We start from the raw sequence: 25,317 nt of genomic DNA on the forward strand, positions 1-25,317 counted from the left end.
CAAAACCACACTCAGATATCACCTCACGCCAGTCAGAGTGGCCAAAATGAACAAATCAGGAGACTATAGATGCTGGAGAGGATGTGGAGAAACGGGAACCCTCTTGCACTGTTGGTGGGAATGCAAATTGGTGCAGCCACTCTGGAAAACAGTGTGGAGGTTCCTCAAAAAATTAAAAATAGACATACCCTATGACCCAGCAATAGCACTGCTAGGAATTTACCCAAGGGATATAGGAGTACTGATGCATAGGGGCCCTTGTACCCCAATGTTTATAGCAGCACTCTCAACAATAGCCAAATTATGGAAAGAGCCTAAATGTCCATCAACTGATGAATGGATAAAGAAATTGTGGTTTATATACACAATGGGGTACTACAGGGCAATGAGAAAGAACGAAATATGGCCCTTTGTAGCAATGTGGATGGAACTGGAGAGTGTGATGCTAAGTGAAATAAGCCATACAGAGAAAGACAGATACCATATGGTTTCACTCTTATGTGGGTCCCGAGAAACTTAACAGAAACCCATGGGGTAGGGGAAGAAAAAAAGAAAAAAAAAGAGGTTAGAGTGGGAGAGAGAGCCAAAGCATAAGGGACTCTTAAAAACTGAAAACAAACTGAGGGTTGATGGCGGAGGTGGGAGGGAGGGGAGGCTAGGTGATGGGCATTGAAGAGGGCACCTTTTGGGATGAGCACTGGGTGCTGTATGGAAACTAATTTGACAATAAATTTCATATAATAAAAAAAATTTTTAAAAAAGAATGAATGGGCTAACCAAGAAGTTAAAGAGGAAATTAAAAAGTACATAGAAGCCAATGAAAATGATAACACCACAGCCCAAAACCTCTGGGACGCAACAAAGGCGGTCATAAAAGGAAACTGTATAGCAATCCAGGCCTTCCTAAAGAAGGAAGAAAAATCTAGATACACAACCTAACCTTACGCCCTAAGGAGCTGGAAAAAGAACAGCAAATAAAACCCAAAACCAGCAGAAGACAGGAAATAATAAAGATTAGAGAAATTAATTAGAGAAATTAATTAGAGAAATTAATGCTATCAAAACCAAAACAAAAAACAAAAAACAGTAGAACAGATCAATGAAACCAGAAGCTGGTTCTTTGAAAGAATTAACAAAATTGATAAACCACTAGCCAGTTTGATCAAAAAGACAAGGAAAGGACCCAAATAAATAAAATGAAGAATGAAAGAGGAGAGATCACAACCAACACCGCAGAAATAAAAACAATAATAAGAGAATATTATGAGAAGTTTTATGTCAATAAAATGGGCAATCTGGAAGAAATGGACAAATTCCTAGAAACATATACACTACCAAAACTGAAACAGGAATTAACAGAAAATTTGAACAGACCCATAACCAGTAAAAATTGAATTAGTAATCAAAAATCTCCCAAAAAAACAAGAGTCCAGGGCCAGATGGCTTTCCAGGGGAATTCTACCAAACATTTAAGGAAGAGTTACCTATTCTCTTGAAGCTGTTCCAAAAAATAGACATGGAAGGAAAACTTTCAAACTCTTTCTATGAAGCCAGAATTACCTTGATTCCAAAACCAGACAGAGACCCCACTAAAAAGGAGAACTATAGACCAATTTCCCTGATGAACATGGATGCAAAAATCCTCAACAAGATATTAGCCAACCGGATCCAACAATATATTTAAAAAATTATTCACCATGACAAGTGGGATTTATACCTGGGATGCAGGGCTGGTTCAATATCCACAAAACAATTAACGTGATTTATCACATCAATAAAAAAAGGACAAGAACCATATGATCCTCTGAATAGATGCAGTGAAAACATTTAACAAAATACAGCATCCTCTCTTGATAAAAACCTTCAAGAAAGTAGAGACAGGAGTATACCTCGAGATCATAAAAGCCATATATGAACGACCCAACGTTAATATCATCCTCAATGGGGAAAAACTGAGAGCTTTCCCCCCAAGGTCAGGAGCAAGACAGGGATGTCCACCTTTGCCACTGTTATTCAACATAGTATTGGAAGTCTTAGCCTCTGCAATCAGACAACACAAAGAAATAAAAGGCATCCAAATCGGCCAGGTGGTCAAATTTTCACTCTTCGCAGATGACATGATACTCTATATGGAAAACCCAAAAGATTCCACCAAAAAACTTCTAGACTGATTCATGAATTCAACAAAATTGCAGGATATAACATCAACGCACAGAAATCGGTTGCATTCCTATACACCAACAATGAAGCAACAGAAAGAGAAATCAAGGAATTGATCCCATTTACAGTTGCACCAAAAACCATAAAACACCTAGGAATAAATCTAACCAAAGAGGTGAAGAATCTATACACTGAAAAGTATAGAAAGCTTATGAAAGAAATTGAAGAAGACACAAAAAAATGGAAAAATATTCCATGCTCCTGGATAGGAAGAACAAATATTGTTAAAATGACACTACCCAAAGCACTCTACATATTCAATGCAATCACTATCAAAATAACACCAGCATTCTTCACAGAGCTAGAACAAATAATCCTAAAATGTGTATGGAACAAGAAAATACTCCGAATAGCCAAAGCAATCTTGAAAAAGAAAACCAAAGCAGGAGGCATCACAATCCCAGACTTCAAGCTATACTACAAAGCTGTAATCATTAAGACAGTATGGTACTGGCCCAAGAACAGACACTCAGATAAATGGAATAGAGAACCCAGAAATGGACCCACAAACGTATGGCCAACTAATCTTTGACAAAGCAGGAAAGAATATCCTATGGAATAAAGTCTCTTCAACAAGTGGTGCTGGGAAAAGTGGACAGCGATATGCAGAAGAAAGAACCTGGACCACTTTCTTACACCATACACAAAAATAAACTGAAAATGGATGAAAGACCTAAATGTAAGACAGGAAGCCATCAAAATCCTCAAGGAGAAAGCAGGCAAAAACCTCTTTGATCCTGGCCACAGCAACTTCTTATTCAACACGTCTCTGGAGGCAAGGGAAACAAAGGCAAAAATGAACTACTGGGACCTCATCAAAATAAAAAGCTTCTGCACAGTGAAGGAAACAATCAGCAAAACTAAAAGGCAACTGACAGAATGGGAGAGCAGCACTATCAACAATAGCCAAAGTATGGAAGGAACCCAAATGTCCACTGATGGATGAATGGATAAAGAAGATGTGGTATATATACACAATGGAGTATTACTCAGCAATCAAAAAGAATGAAATCTTGCCATTTGCAACTACATGGATGGAACTGGAGGGTATCATGCTAAGTGAAATCAGTCAGTCAGAGAAAGACAAATATCACATGACTTCACTCATATGAGGACTTTAAGAGACAAAACAGATGAACATAAGGGCAGGGAAACAAAAATAACATAAAAACAGGGAGGGGGACAAAACAGAAGAGACTCATAAATATGGAAAACATACTGAGGGTTACTGGAGGGGTTGTGGGAGGGGGATGGGCTAAATGATAAGGGGCATTAAGGAATCTACTCCTAAAATCATTGTTTCACTATATGCTAACTAATTTGGATGTAAATTTTAAAAAATAAAAATTAAATTAAAAAAAGAAAAAAAATCTCAACAAGATACCAGCAAATAGAATTCAACAGTACATTAAAATAATTATTCACCATGATCAAATGGGATTTACTCCTGGGCTGCAGGGGTGGTTCAATATTTGCAAATCAATCAACATGATACACTACATCAATAAAAGAAAGATAAGAACCATATGAGCCTGTCAACAGATGAAAAGAAAGCATTTGGCAAAATACAGCATTTATTCTTATAAAAACCCTCAACAAAGTAGAGACAGATGGCACATACTGCAACATCATAAAGACCATGTACAGGGACGCCTGGGTGGCTCAGTCGGTTGAGCATCCGACTTCAGCTCAGGTCGTGATCTCATAGTCTGTGAGTTTGAGCCCGCGTCAGGCTCTATGCCGACAGCTCGGAGCCTGGAGCCTGTTTCGGATGCTGTGTCTCCCTCTCTCTCTGACCCTCCCCCGTTCATGCTCTGTCTCCCTTGGTCTCAAAAAAAATAAATAAAGGTTAAAAAAAAATTTAAAAAGAAAGACCATGTACAAAAGACCCACAGCTAATATCATCCTCAATGGGGAGAAGCTGAGAGCCTTTCACCTATGTTCAGGAACAAGACAAGGATGCCCACTCTCACCATTACTATTTAACATAGCACTGAAAGTCTTAGCCACAGCAAATCAGACCAAATAAATAAATAAATAAATATCATCCAAATCAGCAATGAAGAAGTCAAACTTTCACTACCACAGATGACATAATACTCTATGTAGAAAACACAAAGGACTCCACCAAAATATTGCTATAACTAATACATGAATTCACCAAAGTCTCAGGATATAAAATCAAAGTGCAGAAATCTGTTGCATTTCTATGCACTAATAACGAGACATCAGAAAAAGAAATCAAGTCATTGATCCTATTTACAATTGCACCAAAAATAATAAAATACCTAGGAATAAATCTAACTAAGAGGTAAAAGCTCTGTACTCTAAAAACTATAAAAGATTTATGAGAGATATTGAAGAGGATGTAATAAATGGAAAAGCATTTCATGCTCATGGGTTGGAAGAACAAACATTGTTAAAATGTGTATACTACCCAAAGCAAATGACACATTTAATGCAGTTTGTAAAATTTTGACAATTATTTTGTAATTAGAAAAATACTCCTACAAATAAAAAGATGTGCAAATAAATAACTGTACAACCATATATTTGTTCTCTATACAAAGAAATATCAGAATATCTTCCCATATAAGGGTGTGTTCCCTTTTCCAGGGTTCCCTCTACCTTTCAGGATGGAACTCCTCAGGCTCTGGCCAGAGATCCAGGTCCCGGTGAAGAGTAAAGGTTGGCACCATCACCACTGTCCCTTTGGGAATGAACACACCACTGATTTCCACATCTCTCTTACAGACCCTCTCAAGTCTACCAGCGATTGGGTATAATCTGAGGGTTTCATTCAACACCATGTCAAGATACTCCATCTGTACAAGAGCATCATAAGTGGGAGGTGCCTAGAAGGAAAGAAACAGATTTTGATGAATTGAGATTTGGAATCAATGTTCAGCTCAGTCTATGCACTATTACTGAATTGTTAGGAACCCCTGAGAAGCATGTATTTTAGTAAATGGCATATGAACATCTTAATGTCTACCATATCCCATGACCTGCTCAATCGCCCCCTACCATGTGTATGCAATAGTAATGACTAGGGCTGACTGCTGGGTCAATCCCCTAAGTAGGGCTTAAAATCCTTCCACCTGCAGCACACAATTTCAGTTCTAGGGAAAGTTGTTAAGGGGATCAGAACCTTACTCTCAAGCCCCACCTCCTGTTGTGGGAAGGGTCTGCTAGTTGTCCCTTCGGGGTTTCACTGTTCGTCAAATAAACCGCTCCAGCCCCAGAGGCCAGGTGTCTTCATAAACAGGAATTCCAGTTTTGGAAGAGATCTGAGACAGCATGGGCAATATGTGCCTATTGCTTGGTATTGTATTTAAGAGCCAACATTGGAGAAGTTAAGAGTTCAACCAGGATCCAGGCACCCTGGCTCATAGCCTGGCTTCTTCACACTAGCTATGTGATAGTGTAAGAAAGTTATGTTGTCTCTCTGTAGCTCAGCTTCCTGCCTTGTTACATAGAGATGTTTAGAGTTGACCCTTCAGAGGGTGGATGGTAGAGACACTCACTACTTATCCAATATCCATGTAGACCCCCATATTTCCCAGCCTATGTGAATTTAGGGGAAACCACTTTGAAAATGGGCTGTGAACTAAGGAGATGCATGTGAGTTTGGGGCCAAACATCTGAAAAGCAAGTGAGCAACACTCTATCTCCTTGTTCCCCAGCCAACATGAAGCCCCCAAGGTCCAGATAATCAGGTATAAGTGGAGCCTCTTTGCTCTGTATCCCCAAGTAACTATATGGAGCAGAGACTCATCCTCCACTAATACCCATGCTGGACATGCAAATATGAGTTACAAGTAAACCTTTGTTATGAAAACCCACTAGATTTGAGAGTTAATATGTTACTGAGGCATAAGCGAGCATATCCTGACCCACTTGGCCAGTATGAACCACTCACCTTGTTAGGGAAAGTTGCATCAATCTCCTCCTGCAGTTTCTGCTGGACATCAGGATGAGTGGCCAATTCATACACAAGGAAGGAAAGAGAAGTGCTGGTGGGCTCATAGCCAGCAAAAATAAAGATAACAGATTGGGCCACGAGCTCCAGATCAGACAGAGCTAAAAGGAGAAGAGAGACATTTTAGTTAAAGCAGGTAAGTAAAACATCATAGTTTAGATAATGAGAAATCTATTTGAAACTCCTAAATCCCTCAGGAGAAAAATATAAAAGCAATTTGGAATCAAACTCAGAGTGGTTTCACTCTGATTTCAATCTTCCACAGTGAGAAAGAGGCAAAAGTTGTCTTGATCTGGTTATTCCCAAAGTCTATACTATTCTTAGCCATCTGTTTCTGGTTATGCCACCCTCCCCACCACCACAGATGGGTAATTTCAGGAGATGGCATTTCTGTCTAACATACACTGTGTTATCAGTCTGTCCGTTAGAAAATCCTAAGAGTATGCCAGGCCTAAGTAATATGGGATGGTGCTCTCCCCCAGGAAAATGTAAATTCTTTCAGCTAAAATAAGCTTAAATTTTTTGACAGTTTAATTAATGCTAAGGCTTAATTGTCAGGAAAATTAAATGATCTTTCATCTAAACATACTTGCAGGAAAGAAGAAAATAATGTTGGGCTACAGATAAACTCTTGGTCCTCAATGTGTGGTTCATGGATCAGCAACATCTGGGAGCTTATTAAAAATGCAGAATCTCAAACTTCACCTAGAGCTATCGAATCAAAATACGAGCTTCATGAGATGTGGTGATTTGTGTGCACAATCTAGTTTGAGAAGGATGGATTATACCCTTGAGAAGTCTCAGCTAATAGAAGACCTGGGGCACAACTCTTCCAATGGATGATCTCAGATATGTACAGAAACTATAACACAGACAAAAAGCTAGAAGAGTTGTGTCTGATGCTAGTCTAATCAACCACATTAAAACAGCAGAGAAACAATGATCAATAGAAGGACATTGGCCAGCATGACATATAGACAAACAGAATACAGTAAGTGTTTCCATACAAATTTTAGGATTGTTTGTTCTAGCTTTGAGAAGAATGTTGGTGCAGCCACTCTGGAAAACAGTGTGGAGGTTCCTCAAAAAATTAAAAATAGAACTATCCTATGACCCAGCAATAGCACTGCTAGGAATTTACCCAAGGGATACAGGAGTACTGATGCATAGGGGCCCTTGTACCCCAATGTTTATAGCAGCACTTTCAACAATAGCCAAATTATGGAAAGAACCTAAATGTCCATCAACTGATGGATGGATAAAAAAGATGTGGTTTATATATACAATGGAATACTACTTGGAAATGAGAAAGAATGAAATATGGCCATTTGCAGCAACATGAATGGAACTGGAGGGTGTTATGCTAAGTGAAATAAGTCAGTCAGAGAAGGACAGATACCATATGTTTTCACTCATATGTGGAACTTGAGAAATTTAAGACCATGGGGGAAGGGAAGGGAGGGAAAAAGTTACAAACAGACAGGGAGGGAGGCAAACCATAAAAGACTCTTAAATACAGAGAACAAACTGAGAGCTGATGGGGGTGGGGGAGAGGGGAAAGTGGGTGATGGGCATTAAAGGGGGCACTTGTTGGAATGAGCACTGGGTGTTGTATGGAAACCAACTTGACAATAAAATTATATTTAAAAAAAAGAATATAGTAAGTGGAATTAGCAATGCTTATTCAATCATGGCCTGAATGTCACCTTCCTTAGAGAATGGTCCCACTCTGAATCATAACCCAACTTTTTATTTTCTCCTGGAAGGAACTCAGTATAGTCAAGCTTTAATCACTTTGATTAGAACTGAATTAGGACCATTAGATACTTAGAGCACTGAAATTAGCATGGTACCTGCCACAAACACATAATTCACAACTAAGAACAATACAAAATGAGTGTAAAAAAGGTCTACAGAGTTCTGATTTCCAAGTCATACCTTCTGTGATGCTGCTGTGGATAAATTCAACTATCATATTCTTTCCTTTGATTATTATGAACCCCATGATAATCTTTAGAGCTGTGGTAGACACTTACCCAATGTGGCTATTTATACTTAAATTTTAATTAACTAGATTAAATACAATATAAGATTCAGTTCTTTAGTGACACTAGCCACATGTCAAATGCTCAATAACCACCTGTGCATAGTGGTTCTATACTGAACCAGGAGTATGTAGAATATTTCCATCATCACAGAAAGTAGAACTAGATAGATAGAATAGAATACCATAAAACAGGATAGGATAGGATAGGATAGGATAGGATAGGATAGGATAGGATAGGATATGGACACAGTATAGATATATTTTAGTAGTGTGATCCTTCCTTTTTCTCTAGAATCAACTGTTAAATACTCAAAAATTCTGTGAGATGGTTGTCAAACCATAGATATCCTGAAATTAACTATGATGGGACTATTTCAGTCATAGATACAACTATAAACCAAGGCTCCCTTTTTCTTTTAGACACAGCATAATCATTGGCTGTGGATATAGAAATATTTATGCTTATCACTCCTATATGAATATATTTGATGTTTTTATTTGGTCTACTGAGAGAAAATAGAAGCAAAGAAACCCTAGTAACAATGAACACTCCTAGAGCCCAGATTTTGATTTCTAAATACCATTCTCGCTAAAAGAAAACAGAGATTCTTGGAGAAATGGCTGATTCCAAGGCTCATCAGAGGAAACAGAAGAGAAGCCTGGAATGTCTCACACCAGAATGCTAGGAAATGCTCAAAAAAATAATATGGGAAAGGGATAAAGAATACTCTATTTACTGTAATGGTGGATATATGTGTGTGTGTATATATATAATATATATTATATACACATATATAAAATTATATATTATATATATTATACACACACACACACACACACACACACACACACACACACGTGTGTGTCAAAACCCACAGAATGGACAACACCAAGAGTGAACTGTAATGTAAATTATGAATTTTTGAATGGTAATAATGTGTCAATGTAGGTAAAATTATTGTAACAAATGTACCACATGGTGAGGGATTTTGATAATGGGGAGTGCTGTCTGTAAGTAGGGCAGAGGGAATATGAGAAATCTGTGTCTTTCACTCAATTTTAGTGAACCTAAAACTGTGATAAAAGTGTATTAAAAATATTAAAAAAGAAGAAAGAAAAAAGAAAAGGGAAAGGAGCCCACTTGAAAGTGCTTCCAGAGGGCAAATCTGAGAGAATTGAAGATATAACTAAAGAATGATATCAGGGACTAAGATAGTAATAAAAGAGATCATACTGACATATACAAATAAATTAATTAATGAGAGAGAATGGAAATATCACCCTAACAATGGACTTTCCTCAAAATGTGGAAGAAATGGTAGAATTAGAAATTCATCATTTTGCAACCACCATAGTAATAATGGTTTTAGTCAAATACCATTCATGGATGATAAAAGTAGTAGGTGAATGTCTAAAGAGAAATGCAGTACTTATACAACTGCAAAGGCATCCTGCACCAGTTGCTTATTAATTACAAAGGGAAAAATAAAAGTTTACAGTAGATTGGGGCACCTGGGTGGCTCAGTCAGTTGAGTGTCCGACTTCAGCTCAGGTCATGAACTCATGGTTTGTGGGTTCGAGGCCCATGTCAGGCTCTACACTGTCAGACTGTCAGCATGGATCCTGCTTGAGATCTTCTGTCCCCCTTTCTCTGTCTCTCCCCTACTTGTACTCTCCAAAAATAAATAAATATTTAAAAAAAAAACTTTACCATAGATTAAGCCAGTGAACACAACTTTAACCAGGTGTCCCAAGTGAAGGTCACCAACAATGGGGCCATGTGATTCCTGGTGTGATGAAGCCTTGATATGAATTTCCAGACAGAGGTTCTGATTCAGTGGGTCTGGAGTAGGCCAGAGGATTCACATTGGAAACAAGCTCCCCTGTGGCAGACTACTGACTACTTTGTCTATCATTGCTCTTCAATGATCTGAGGGCTTCTGGAAAGTGTTCCTGGCTACCATTTGTATCTGAGCATGTGTCATTCTCCAATTTGAAGAAATTCCATCCATTGGAAACCTTCCTCCACATCTCAGAACCACCCCATGTCTCTGATCCACCCCATTGCTGGCCCTCTGAAGCTCTCCTTGCTTACCTTTATGGGTGTCCGTTTCTTTGGAATTCTGGGAGTTAAGCATCAGCTGAAGCAAATCCACTCGGTGCTGAAAGCAGAAAGAGAAATTGCAATGACAAAAGTCACTTGTGAAGTCAGAATTAAGTCAGGGGTGCAGGACTTAACTTCTTTCCTGAGAATATGGCCCCTTTATGCACAAAGGTCTCACTAGTTTTGTCAGAGTCATCACTAAACAAAAACATCCAGGTACAAACTTGGAGAACAGGATGCTTCCCTGAAAGGAATCCAGCTATTGTGTCCCACTGCTTTTTGGTTCTTGCCTTCAGCTTTTCTGGCTTTTGACCACAGCTTCCTGGACAAAGAATTGCCTGCTCCCTCTCCTGTCATGCCTGCTTGCTCAGGAGAAAGTCCCTGATGCCAGTCCTTTTTAACTCTGGCCTTAATTTTTTTTTTTTACATTTATTTATTTTTGATAGAGACAGAGCACAAGTGGGGGAGGGGCAGAGAGAGAAGGAGACACAGGCTCCAGGCCGAGGCAGGCTCCAGGCTCTGAGCTGTCAGCACAGAGCCCAATGTGGGGCTCAAACTCACAAACTGCGAGATCATGACCTGAGCCGAAATCGGACACTTAACCGACTGAACCACCCAGGCACCAATGGCCTTAATTCTTATTGAATGGTCACATAGATCAATCCCCTGACCTCTGCAAACTCCATGGAGAGCTTCTGTGTCAGCATCTTCCAGTGCCCCACCCTCTCAGAACTCTGCACAATCTTCACTGACATCTTGGAGTACCCAGCACACATTCTTTTCTGGCCACCAAGCTTCATGAAGGCAAAACTGGCTTAGCCAGCCTGCAGCCTGAGTGTCCAGTGAAGACTCCTGCCCACTCCAGAAAATGGCAGCCTCAAGTTTAACAAAGACTATGCTTCACCCTGTACTTGATAGGATCTTCCATTGGAGAAGGTGTAAAATAAGAGGCTTGGAATTGAAAGGATTATTTGTCCATATAAGATCTTAGAAATTATACTACCAGGAAAATGATTTTACATAATACTTTTTACCCTTTCACAATTTAATGAAGGAAAGTGGTAGTTTTTCTCTCACCAAATTCTGTGCAGTGACATACCAGTTGCCATGCTTATTATTAAATTTTAAATATTCCCTGACTCATTTTCTTCTCTCCTTCCCTAACCTCCACCTTCTTCATTCTCCCTGAAATGTTAGAACTCTCCTGCTCTAAACTCTACAGTTCTCTGTCTACCATAAGAGATGAATCATGGGGTTTTACTCCTGAAGCCAAGACTACACTGTATGTTAACGAACTTGAATTTAAATTTAAAAAAAAGAAGTGTACACATGAGATGTACACAACCCAATAAAAGATCAAAAGCGAACACCCACATGTAACCACCACTGGATTTACCTTTTGTTTATCTTTGAGGCGACTTTCCTTCATCCTTTTTACAGATTTTGTGAAAAAATTAATGACACTTTTTGGAAACAGCCAGATATTTAATAGTTCAAAAACTGGGGTAAGGAATGGGAAGAGTACTGTAAGGAAAAAGAACAATGGAAAGCACAGTGAAAATGCAAAATTTACCTGGGACAATTATAATTTGCTCTTCCAATCAGAGGAGTAAAAGACACGAGGAGTCATTAACTTTATGACCTTTACTGGAAATTTTAAAACAACGGCTGAGCCAGGGCAAGTCACACATAGGGGTCACCACTACAGCAGTGAGATCAGTGTCCGCTTCCACCTCTTTGCAGTGACCAAAGCAACAGAATTGCATTCCCGGATATCTTAGCTTTTATTTTTGGAGTAGAGTCTCTTTGGATAAATAAGATCATAATATGCTACTCTAATTAATCATGCTATTTAAGGGGCACCTGGGTGACTCAGTTGGTTAAGAGACCCACTCTTGATTTCTGCTCAGCTCATAATCTTGAGGTTTGTGAGATCGAGCCCTACATCAGCCTCTGTGCTGACAGCATGTAGCCTGCTTGTGATTCTTTCTCTCCTCTCTCTTTGCCCCTCCCCCTGCTCACACTCTCCCTCTCTCTTTCTCAAAATAAACATTTTTTAAAAGGCAAAAAATCATGCTTTGTAAGAAATTGTCGTCAGGATGCAAATAATACACAGGATGCCCTTCAAACACAAAGGAATATAGTTAGAAATCAAGAGCACAAAGAATACTGGGAAACTCACAAATATGTGGTAATTAAACATTCCACTCCTATATAAACAATGGTTCAAAAAAGCAATCAAAGGGTAATTGGGAATCACGTGGAAACTCATACAAATGAACACATGACATACCAAAACTCACGGGATGTAGCAAAAGCAGTGACCAGGAAGAATTTTTTTTTTATTATTTTTTTTAGAGTATCTCTCTTTTTTTTTTCAATATATGAAATTTATTGTCAAATTGGTTTCCATACAACACCCAGTGCTCATCCCAAAAGCTGCCCTCCTCAATACCCATCACCCTCCCTCCCCTCCCTCCCACCCCCCACCAACCCTCAGTTTGTTTTCAGTTTTTAAGAGTCTCTTATGCTTTGGCTCTCTTCCACTCTAACCTCTTTTTTTTTTTCCTTCCCCTCCCCCATGGGTTTCTGTTAAGTTTCTCGGGACCCACATAAGAGTGAAAACATATGGTATCTGTCTTTCTCTGTATGGCTTATTTCACTTAGCATCACACTCTCCATGTTGCTACAAAGGGCCATATTTCATTCTTTCTCATTGCCACGTAGTACTCCATTGTGTATATAAACCACAATTTCTTTATCCATTCATCAGTTGATGGACATTTAGGCTCTTTCCACAATTTGGCTATTGTTGAGAGTGCTGCTATAAACATTGGGGTACAAGGGCCCCTATGCATCAGTACTCCTGTATCCCTTGGGTAAATTCCTAGCAGTGCTACTGCTGGGTCATAGGGTATGTCTATTTTTAATTTTCTGAGGAACCTCCACACTGTTTTCCAGAGTGGCTGCACCAATTTGCATTCCCACCAACAGTGCAAGAGGGTTCCCGTTTCTCCACATCCTCTCCAGCATCTATAGTCTCCCGATTTGTTCATTTTGGCCACTCTGACTGGCGTGAGGTGATATCTGAGTGTGGTTTTGATTTGTATTTCCCTGATGAGGAGTGATGTTGAGCATCTTGCCATGTGTTTGTTGGCCATCTGGATGTCTTCTTTAGAGAAATATCTATTCATGTTTTCTGCCCATTTCTTCACTGGGTTATTTGTTTTTCGGGTGTGGAATTTGGTGAGCTCTTTATAGATTTTGGATACTAGCCCTTTGTCCGATATGTCATTTGCAAACATCTTTTCCCATTCCGTTGGTTGCCTTTTACTTTTGTTGGTTGTTTCCTTTGCTGTGCAGAAACTTTTTATCTTCATAAGGTCCCAGTAGTTCATTTTTGCTTTTAATTCCCTTGCCTTTGGGGATGTGTCGAGTAAGAAATTGCTGCGGCTGAGGTCAGAGAGGTCTTTTCCTGCTTTCTCCTCTAGGGTTTTGATGGTTTCCTGTCTCACATTCAGGTCCTTTATCCATTTTGAGTTTATTTTTGTGAATGGTGTGAGAAAGTGGTCTAGTTTCATTCTTCTGCATGTTGCTGTCCAGTTCTCCCAGCACCATTTGTTAAAGAGACTGTCTCTTTTCCGTTGGATATTCTTTCCTGCTTTGTCAAAGATTAGTTGGCCATACGTTTGTGGGTCTAGTTCTGGGGTTTCTATTCTATTCCACTGGTCTATGTGTCTGTTTTTGTGCCAGACAAGGAAGAATTTTATTGCTTTAAATGTCTACATTTAAAAGGAACAAAGATCTCAAATCAAGGACCCAGCTTTCTGTCAAACACATGCTGAAAAAACAAGAGGAAACTAAACCCAAAGCAAGCCGAAGGAAGCAAACAATAGAGACAAGAGCAGAAACTTACGAACTAGATGGGGCCCCTGGGTGGCTCGGTCGCTTAAGCGTCCGACTTCGGCTCAGGTCATGATCTCACGGTCCATGAGTTCGAGCCCTGCGTCAGGCTCTGTGCTGACAGCTCAGAGCCTGGAGCCTGTTTTGGATTCTGTGTCTCCCTCTCTCTCTACCCCTCCCTGTTCATGCTCTGTCTCTCTCTGTCTCAAAAATAAATAAACGTTAAAAAAAAAAAGAAACTTACAAACTAGGGAATAAAAACAACATAAAAATCAATGAAACAAAGCTGATTCATTCTAAGAATGCTTGGTCATTCATTTAGCTAGACTGACAAAACAAAAAGGAGAGAAGATTCAAATTACTATCATCAGAAATGAAAGGAGAGATTACTACTGACATTACAGAAATAAAAAAGACTAAAAAGGAATCCCATGGACAACTGTATGCCAATAAATTAGAAAACTTAGATGAAATGAAAAAATTCCTAGAAAAACACAAACTAGAAATTGACACTGGGGCGCCTGGGTGGCTCAGTCGTTTAAGCGTCTGACTTTGGCTCAGGTCATGATCTCACAGTCCGTGAGCTCCATGTCAGATTCTGTACTGACAGCTCAGAGCCTGGAGCCTGCTTCAGATTCTGTGTCTCCCTCTCTCTCTGCCCCTCCCCTGCTCATGCTCTGTCTCTCTCTGTCTCAAAAATAAACATTTTTTTAAAATTAAAAAAAAGAAAGTGACATTAAAAAATTAGGCAATCTGAAAGACAAAAAGATTGAGCTGGTAGTGAAGAAACTACCCACAAAAAGAAGCTGAGCTCCAGATGATTTCACAGGTGAGTTCTAGCAAATATTTAAAGTAGAATCAACACCAATTTTGCACAAATTCTTCCAAAATATAGAAGAGGTAGATACACTTCCAAACTCATTCTATGAGGCCAGTATTACCCTGATACTAAAACCAGACAAAGATAGCAAAGAACAAGAAAACACAGACCAACGTATCTCATGACATGGATGCACACATCCTCACCAAAATACTAGCAAACTGAATCCAGCAACATTATCAAAAGAAGGATACACCATAACCAGGAGGAGCTTATCCAGCAATGCAAGGTTATATAATACAGCATAACAATAACAATTTTTCTAAAAAACCATACGGCCATCTCAATACATGCAGAAAAAGTATTTGACAATATTTTTGTCCAATACCTTTTTGCAACAAAAACACTCAACAAACTAGGAAACGAATATTCTCAATCTGATAAAGGGCATCTACAAAAACTCACAGCTAACACCATGCTTAATAGAAATAGACTGAACACTTTCCCCTAAGATTAAACAAAACAAGGCTGTCTCTATTGCCACTTCTATTCAACAATGTACTAGAAGTTCTAGACAGAAAAGGTAGGCAAAACAAACAAACAAAAATAAAGAAACTCTATTCATTGAGGGAATAAAGAAGTAAAAGCATCTTTATTATCAGATAACATGGCACTGTACATAGAAAATCTGAAGGAATGAATTAAAATCTATTGGACCTAGTAAACCAGCTTAGCAGGGTTTCAGGATACAAGATCAACATACAAAGTCAATTATGTTTCAATACACTGCAATAAAAAATCTAAAACCAAAATTATGAATATAACTCCATTTACAACAACATTGAGAAGAACAGAATACTTAGGAATAGATTTAACAAAAGAAGAGCAAAACTATACTCTGAAAACCACAAATATTAATTGAAATAAATTAAAGAAGATCTATGTAAATAGAAAAACATCCAATGATCATGGATTAGAACTTAATATTGTCAAGTGTCAAGACGGCAATACTCCTGAAATGCAGATGAATGCATTCCCTATTAGAGTCCTAGCTAGCTTCTTTGTAGAAAATGACATGCTAAACTTAAATTTTATATGGAATTGTAAGGGACCCAGAATAGCCAAAACAATCTCAAAAAAAAAAAAAAAGAATAAAGTTGTAGAAGTCAGACTTCCAGTTTCAAAACTTACCATGAAGCCATAATGATCAAGGCAATGTGGTACAGGCATAAGGACAGACATAAAGGTCGATGGAATTGAATTTAGAGTCCAAAATTATACCCACGTGTTTATGGTCAACTGATTTTGACAAAGTTTCCAAGACCACTCAGTGGAGAAAAAAAAGTCTTCTCAATAAATGGTGCTGGGACAAGAGAGGATGGTCACATGCCAAAAAAAAAAAAAAAAAAGAAGTAGGACTCCTAACTTATACCACATATAAAAGAAATTCAAAATGGATCAAAGACCCAAACCTAAAAGCTAAAACTTTATAACTCTTAGAAGAAAATCAAGGGATTAATCTTCATGCTCTCAGATTTCCCAGGGAATTCTAAGATATGACACCAAAAGCAGAGAAATAAAAGGAAAAATACATAAACTGTACATCATCAAAATTAAACATTTTATGCTTACAGAAAAATACTTTGAAGAAAGTTAAAAAACACCTACAGAATGAGAGACAAATTTGCAAATCATGTATCAGATAAGGAATTTGTATCTAAAAGATACAGAGAATTCTTATAACTCAATAACAAAAAGACAAAAAACTGAACTATAAATGCGCAAAAATTTGAATACACATTTATCTAAAGAAGTTACGAAACAGCCAACAAGCATATAAAAAGTTATTCAACCTCACTAGCCATTAGAGAAGTGCAAAACAAAACCACAATAAGATACCCTTTCACATCCATTAAGGTGACCATCATCAAAACAGTAGACAAGTGTAAACCACATGTTGGCAAGGATGGTCAGAAACTGGAACCTTCATACCTTCTGGTGGGAATGTAAATGGTGTAGCTATTGTGGAAAACAGTTTGGCAGTTCCTTATTAAGTTAAGCACACTTATTATACCTTAGCATATAACAAGTTACTACATACCTTAGCAATTCCACCCCTGAGTAACTAAAAAAAAAGGTTCAAAACAGGTATCTAAACAAAAACTTATACGAATATTCACAGCAGCACTATTCACAATACCCAAGAGTTGTAAACATCCCAAATGTCCATCAAATGATGGGAGGAAAAACAAAATGCAGTATGTCCATACAATGGAATATTATTCTGCCATAAAAAGAAAGGAAGTAATTATGCACACTATAACAAGAATAAACTTTGAAAACATTATACTAATGAAAGAAGCCAGCCACAAAATTCACATATTCTATTATTCTATCTGTATAGAGTCCAGAAAAGGCAAATCAATTAAGATAGAAAGTAGATTCATGGTGGTGTAGGGTTAAGGAAAGTGGGATGTGATACTAAAAAACTACAGGATTTGAGTGGATGATATTCTAACCACTGACTGCAGTAAAAGCTGCATGAATCTTTGAATGTTCCAAAACGATTTTTTTCAGTTTCATTGAGTTATAATAGATCTAAGCTACTGTATAAGTTAAGGTGTACTGCGTAATTCCTTGACAAACATATAAAGAAATGATCACAATGCAATTAGCTGACAACCATCATCTCATATAGTTAAAAAAACCAAAAATTTTTCCATTATGATGAGAACTTCTAGAATCAACTCTCTTAGCAATTTACAAATACATCATACAGCAGTGTTAACTATAGTCATCATGTTGTAAATTACCAGTCAAGTACTTATCTCCCTTATAACTGAATGTTTGTACCTTTGATCACCTTCATTCAATTCCTACCCCTTCACTCCTACCTCTAGTAACCACAAATCTGATCTCATCTTTGTATGATTTTGGTTCTTGGTTGTTGTTTTTTGATTCTACATGTATTAAGATCATACAGTATTTATCTTTCTCTGACTCTTTTCACTTATCGTAAAGCCTTCAGGATTCATCCACGTTGTCCAGTACAGAATTTCCCTTCATTTTATGGTTCAATAAGATGCTGTTGAATATACATACCACATTTTCTTTATCTATTCCTTTATCAACGAAACTCAAGCCATAAAAACAATTGAATTATATTTTAAATGAAGTTATATATCAATAAAATTGTTGTAGAATGGTAGGAAGGGAGAATGTGAGGGATGAAGGAGGAGAAGAAGGAAAGAAAAAAGGGAAGAGAAAAAGCAAAAATAGTAGTGTACGTACATAATGAGAAGAAAAATGGATCCAGAAACGAAAATTTTAAGAGCTTCTTGGTATTTTCCACAAAGGGATCTCGTGGGTTGTTGAGGGAATCAATGTTCACTCCAAACGATGTGCTAGTAATCACATCCATGCTGTAGGCCCCCAAGATGCTGAGTAGAGAAAGAAAGGCATGGATACGTAAAATCAGCAACTCTTTACCATCCTTATCCAACACAGACAGGAGGAAGTACATGTAGATTCTGATGCCCAGGCAAGACAAGAGCCACACTTTCAGAACCACCTGCTGGATCATCTAAAGAGTCTATATATGATCACTCTCACTCATGAAGTGGTCATAAGGTGTCAGTGATGCAGCTGGCCCTGTGCTAAGATGGTGATACTATGGCAAGTCAGACACACCTCTTAGCTCCATGAGCTCAGTCATGAGCTCCAACCCAGAGTCAGGCAAATTACAGTAGTGTGTTTCGAGCATGGACAATAGAAGCCGGATTAGCACTGTGTCTGGGCAGAGTAAATGGTGGAATATTAACCCTTCCTAGGGGAGTCAAGAAGGGTGAAACTGATCTGGACCTTCTCTCACCACAGTATCTATGCTCAGAGCTGATTCTTCTTCAGCACATTACAGAACAACACCACAATCTGTGCTGCCAGGAATGTCATCCCTTCTTCTCTACACCCCTGCTAAGGCTCCTGAAAGACCCTCTCTTCCTCAACTCCAGTGATCAGAGCTTTCCCTGAGGACACACTCATATCTGGAAAATATAAGAACTAAGAATGTTCCTGGTCAAAAAATATATACCAGATCACTCCAATATTGATTTATGGGATGTCATAGATAAGTGATCATATTCCACTAGTTTTCCTAGGGCAGTGCCAGTGTACATCTGGTCATCCTGCATAATTTAAAAATATCACAGTTTAGGCAAAAAAAAAAAAAAAAATATATATATATATATATATATATATATATATATATATATATATATATATATATATATTACCCTAACATGTGCAGGGCCTTCTCTCCTTTGTTATTGAAGGAAGGACAAGTGGTCATAAAGTTAATATTTAATGTTTTGCTAATATCCTCAACAAAATCAGGAAGGGCTTTAAGTTGTTCTAAGTTCCACATGATAACTTCCCTGTCCCACCCACTGCCCACCAATATGTACAAAGTGCCTTCTCCTCCCACCATTCCATACTCTCTACATACAATGATTCATCAAATTATGTTTCTTCTTTTCAAACAATGTTATTTTTGTCTTCCAGAATATCCAAGGGGACAATCAAGCAGATAACTTAATCCTGCCTCACATACACAAAAGAAGACCCTCTCTCTCCTGACCTCCCTGCCTTTTGAGGGGTGCTACCTCTTCTTGGGTGGCCCACTGGACTTGTAGCACCACATGCCTACTTCTGTTTGTTCGCTGGACTAACTCAACAGTGGGAGTTTGGCTCTGTGTCAGCAGCTGGAAAGTGTCATGACAGAGCCAGAAGCCCAGCAGGTGCAGCTCTACTTACTCTTTCAAGGTGACAGGCTTGCCTTTCTCTGCCTCCTTCCTCAGGTTCCTCACCAACACATCTCCATACTGGCCAACGATGGGGAACATCTACACACAAATACAATACTGCCTGAAGTTAAATCAGAAAATCAAGTCCTAGAATGATATGGCTTTCACAAACATGGAACAATGTTTTTTGTCGTGTTTTTTAAGCAGTCATTTTTTTAAATAACATATCTTATTATGTCTCTTCTAGGACATGAAAATAAAATACCCCTTTTAAAAAGCCCAAATTCAGCAGACTACCCCTAAGAGATGGACTATGGTCTTAGTTTCTATCTGTGCCCAGGTGCATTCCTTAACTTCCTAATTGAAAGTCCTCCCTTTCTTACCTCCTTGAGTTTTCCACTGGTGAAGGTTGGAGACAGCACTGTTCGTATTCTCTTCCATTGTTCATCTTCAGACAGAGAGATGGCACTTTTCATAAATCCCACTGGACCAAGACTCTAGCGTCAAAGCAAAAGACATTTTGCCTTATATAAGTTTTGAAGGTCTCTCAAGGGATGTGGAAAATTTGTTAAGCGGGCAGAAATTATTCAACAAATATTTACTGCCTATCTAATTAGTAGCAGGCCCTATGCCAGATGCTCAATAAATATTTATCCCAAATGCCTAGCTTCCTGCAAGGCTCAAGGAGACGTCCAGCCACCTGATATGCTTTCCAGACTTCTTTCCAATCTTCTATTCCAATCTTCTTTTTGAAGTAAATGCAGTTGGGGAAATCTGGTAGGGAAACTACTCCTCCAGGGGCATACACAAGATTAACACTAGTGCTTCTCCTAAACTGTGCAGAGTAGAAATGGATTGGTAGAGATAGCCAGAGAGCCCTGGCAAACTGTATGCTGTCTCAGACCAGTTCTGTCTTCACATATATCTGTAGCAGGAGCAACTCAAAAACAGATGTCTTGATATGGTGATTTAAAAAAAAAAACAGTATAGTTAACACTAAAAATATTAGGAATCTGGGGTGTCTGAGTGGCTCAGTCAGTTAAGCATCTGACTCTTGATTTTGGTCCAGGTCATGATCTCACAGTTTGTGGGATCAAGTGCCATGTCAGGATACTTGCTGTCAGCACAGAGTCTGTTTGAGATTCTCTCTCCATCTCTCTGCCCCTCCCCCACGCTTGCTCAAGCTCTCTCACTTTCTCTCTCTCTCTCTTTCTCAAAATAAGTAAATAAACTTAAAAAAAAGATTAGGAATCTATCTGATATTCTGAAGAAATAATGCAGGTACATGGAAAACTATTCCCCCTGTATTTCCCTAAAGGGACAGAAGGAAAAAGAGTGAGAGAATTCTATTTCTCAGTAGGGACTGGTCTATCAAGCCAAACAGCTCAAATCTTTCTTCCATCTTCCAAAACTATATTTTGTTTTAATATAGATATCTCCAATACCCAGTCACATTTAAAACTCACAAACTAGGGACAGAGGAAATCTTCCTCAACTTAATAAAGAGCATCTAAAAAACCCCACAGCTAACATCACCTCAATGATGTTAGACTGATACGACATCACCAAGATGATGGAATGGGTCATGCCAGCCTCTGTCACCCCACAAAGAACAAGAATTAGACAGCTATCCACAAACAAAAATAGGCCTAAGAGCTTTGGAGTCCATTTAAGAAGCTTCAACCTCACCATAGAGCAAAACTCCTGAGAATAACTGCACAGGAAGAGTAGGGAGAATAGCTTCATTCTGCCTACATCATCCCAGGCCCCAGGCCAGCACTGCTCAGCACCAGGAAGACACTCCTCAGACTGAGAGGGGCCCCTGCTGGGTAGCGGACAGAAGGGTAAGGGATCACTGGCGCCAGTCTTTCAGGGCATGGCACAAGAGACCCACTTTGGTTTCAAACTTCCCGGAGACTGACACAGCTGACACATCTAGAGACAGTTAGGAACAAAAAAGGGCAGGACTACCAGTATCAGCTAAGTGGCATGAATAAGCATGGTTCTCTGTGTCCTGCTCTGCAGAAGACCCTGCAAACCTTAGCTGCTAAGGAACAAGCAGCTGGCACAGCACTGTGCACCTTCAAAAGATTTTGCTTCTGAGAGTCCTACAGGTTTTCACATTGGTATGTTCCAGCTCCCTGAGTCCTGCTCTGCCCCATCTTCCCTCACTTGAGTTGCCTCAGCCAGTGTCACCACCAACACCCTGAGCCTGGAATCTGCACCAGCAGCCAGCCCTGGCCTCTGTGACTGGGCATATGTACAAAGCAGCCCAGGCCCCAGCTGTTTCTCAGGTGTCTGAGCCAGGCCTGACTCCTGTCACTGGAATGCACTACCACTTGAGACCAGAGCTAAACCCTGAAGCTGTAAAACTACACAGCCTGTGTGAACTCCAGTCATGAGCCCTGACTGCTGTGCATGAACAAGTAGCTAGCCCCTGAAGCCACCTGAGTGCCCAAAGACAGCCCAGGCACTCAAAGCTACCTCTGTACCCACAGTTGGCCATGGTCCCCACCAGTGGTCCCAGCCCAGTTTTGAGCATGTGCCTGCTCTCAGCTTCCATAGATGAGCATATGCATAGCTCCAATTCTGGCCAACATTCTGCTTGCTCCAATCTCCTGGCACTGGATCTGGTGGTGCTACTGAAGACCCCAACAGCTGTGCAGCTACAAAGAACCCTCCACTGCTCTTGCTGCCAATGACATGCAGTGGCTAACATGGCCACCAGTTGCCTAATCAACTATGCCCTCCTGGATTAGTTTAAATTATCCAGTCAGAGCAGGGTAAAAAAAAAAAAAAGAAGAAGAAGAAGATAAGAAAATAACTGGAGAAAAAAAGCCTACAGGACTTATAGGACACCATCAAGTGAAACAATATTCACATATGGAAGACTCAGTGGTAGAAGGAAAAAGTGGGAAGAATGCTTACTTAAACAATGGCTAGGGGCGCCTGGATTGCTCGGTCGGTTGAGCATCCAACTTCTCTCAGGTCATGGTCTCGCAGTTCGTGGGTTCAAGCCCTGCGTTGGGCTCTGTGCTGACAGCTCAGAGTCTAGAGCCTCCTTTAGATTCTGTGTCTCACTCTCTCTGCCCCTTCCCTGCTCGTGCTGTCTCTCTCTGTCTCTCAAAAATGAATAAATGTTTAAAAAAAAATTTTTTTTAAAGAAACAATGGCTGAAAACTTCCCAAACCCAGGGAAATATATGGAGATCTTAAGACATGAAGCATAAAAGTCCCCTATAAGATTGAATCCAAAATAGACTTCACCAAGGCACATTATAATAAAACTGTCAGAAATTAAAAACTAAAAAAATCTTGAAAGAATCAGGAGAAACGGAGCTCATCACATACAAGGGGACATCCATGAGGCTATCAGCTGATTCCTCAGCAGAAATCTTGAGAGCCAGAAGTTAGTGGGTGATTTATTCAAAGTGTTGAAAAAAAATACCAACCAAGAATACTTACCCAGAAAAGAAGACCTTCTGAAGAGAGAGAATTTGGGGTGCCTGGGTGGATCTGTTGGTTAAGTGTCTTGATTTTGGCTCAGGTCACAATCTCACGATTAGTGCGATCGAGCCTAGCATCAGGCTTTGCACTGTTAGCATGGAGCCTGCTTCAGATTCTCTCTCTACCCCTCTCTGCCCCTCTCCTGCTTACTCTCTCTCTCTCAAAATAAATTAAAATAAACTTAAAAAAAAGAAATGAGAGATAAGGATATTTCCAGAGAATCAAAAGTGGAAAGAATTCATCACCACTAAATCTGCATTATAAGAAAGACTAAAGGGAGTTCTTCAAGCTGAAAAAAAAAGGACACTTACTAGTAACATGAAATCACATGAAAGTCTAAAACCTCACTGGTAAATGTAAATATATAGTCAAATTCAGAACACAGTGATATTGTACTGGTGATAGCCAAATCACTTATAACTCTAGTGAAAGGTTAAAAGACAAATAATTAAAATAATAATTTGTTAATTTGTTAAATACACAATATAAAAATATGTAAATTGTGACATCAAAAACATAAAATTGGTGGTGGAGGAGTAAAAACATTGAGTTTTTAATGTGAACAAAGTTCAGTTCATATTAGCTTAAAATAGACTGCTGTATCTATATGATGTTTTATGTAGGCCTCCTAGAGTAGATGTTTTTTGTAAGCAAAAACCTAGAGTAGATACAGAAAAGATAAAGAGGAAAAATAGAAGCATACCACTAGTAAAAAAAAAAAGCAACATAAAATCACAAAGGAAGACAGGAGAAAGGAACAATGATCTATGAAACATCTGGACTGCTGAAATGACAACAGTAAATCCTAACCTATCAATAATTACTTTAAGTAAAAAAAAAAATTACTTTAAGTGTAAATGGACAGATGAATGGATAAAGAAAATGGAATACTACTTAGCCTTAAAAAGGAAGGAAATCCTGCCATTTCCAACAGGATGGATGAATCTGGACAGCATGGGCAAGATACTAAAGGAACAAAACTAGACACAGAAGGACAGGTATCTCATGATCCCACTTATAAGTGAAATTTAGAAAAATAAAGTCAAGCTCAGTATAGTGGGTAGGTGATAATTATCAGAGGCTGGGTCAGAGGGCAAGGGACAGATACTAATCAAACAATGTAAACTTTTGGTTATAAGATGACTAAGTTCTAGAGACTGAATATACTGCATGGTGATTATAATTATTAACATTGTACTGTATACCTGAAATTTGCTTAAAAAAAATACATCTTACATGTTCTTAACACACACACAAAATAACTCTGGGTGGTGATGGTTACATTAATTCACTTGTCATACTCATTTCATAATAATACATAAATCAAAACATCACAAACATATACAGTTTCATTGTAAATATATCTGAATTTTTAGGTGGCAAAAGACTGAATATTTCCTCCTAACATCAGGAACAAGGCAAAAATGTTCACTCTCACCACTCTTATTCAACATTGTAGTAGAAATCCTAGCTAATGCAATAAGACAAAACGAAATAAAAGGCATACAGATTGGAAAAATAAACATCAGAGTGTCCTTATTTCAAGTGACATAATTGTCAATGTAGAAAATATTGAGGAATATAAAAAAAAGAGCCCTCAAGGTACCTGGGTAGTTCAGTTGGTTAAGTGTCCAGATCTGGATTTTGGCTCAGGTCATGATCTCACAGTTCATGAACTGGAGCCCCACATTGGGCTCTGGGCTGAGATTGCAGAGCCTGCTTGGGATTCTCTCTATCTCTCTCAAAATAAATAAACTTTAGGAAAAAAAGACCACTGCATCAAATAAATGAACTAAGCTAGGTTGCAGGAAACAAAATCAACACAAAAACCAATCACATTTCTATATAATAACAAGAATATGTCAAAACCCATTAAAAACACAACAACAATTATAAACACTCAAAGAAGGCAAAATACTTTAGGTGCACATTT

The 25,317-nt window shown here is 38.8% G+C and overlaps 1 protein-coding gene across 2 annotated transcripts in view; it reads right to left on the minus strand.

Moving 5' to 3' along the window:
- CYP3A131 (cytochrome P450 family 3 subfamily A member 131) overlaps nt 1-25,317 on the minus strand; it is a 46,821-nt gene that overhangs the window by 13,943 nt on the left and 7,561 nt on the right. For both annotated transcript variants that reach the window (XM_053893809.1, XM_019422666.2), the window contains exons 5-11: nt 20,262-20,375; nt 19,889-19,977; nt 18,368-18,516; nt 11,750-11,877; nt 10,345-10,411; nt 6,143-6,303; nt 4,849-5,075 (exon numbers count right to left, since the gene is read on the minus strand). In XM_053893809.1, coding sequence (XP_053749784.1) covers nt 4,849-5,075; nt 6,143-6,303; nt 10,345-10,411; nt 11,750-11,877; nt 18,368-18,516; nt 19,889-19,977; nt 20,262-20,375 — 935 coding nt within the window. The remainder of the gene's footprint in view (nt 1-4,848; nt 5,076-6,142; nt 6,304-10,344; nt 10,412-11,749; nt 11,878-18,367; nt 18,517-19,888; nt 19,978-20,261; nt 20,376-25,317) is intronic.

The sequence above is a fragment of the Panthera pardus genome, unplaced genomic scaffold (genome assembly GCF_024362965.1).
Source record: "Panthera pardus isolate Hobbes unplaced genomic scaffold, ASM2436296v1 HiC_scaffold_4, whole genome shotgun sequence".
NCBI lineage: Eukaryota > Metazoa > Chordata > Mammalia > Carnivora > Felidae > Panthera > Panthera pardus.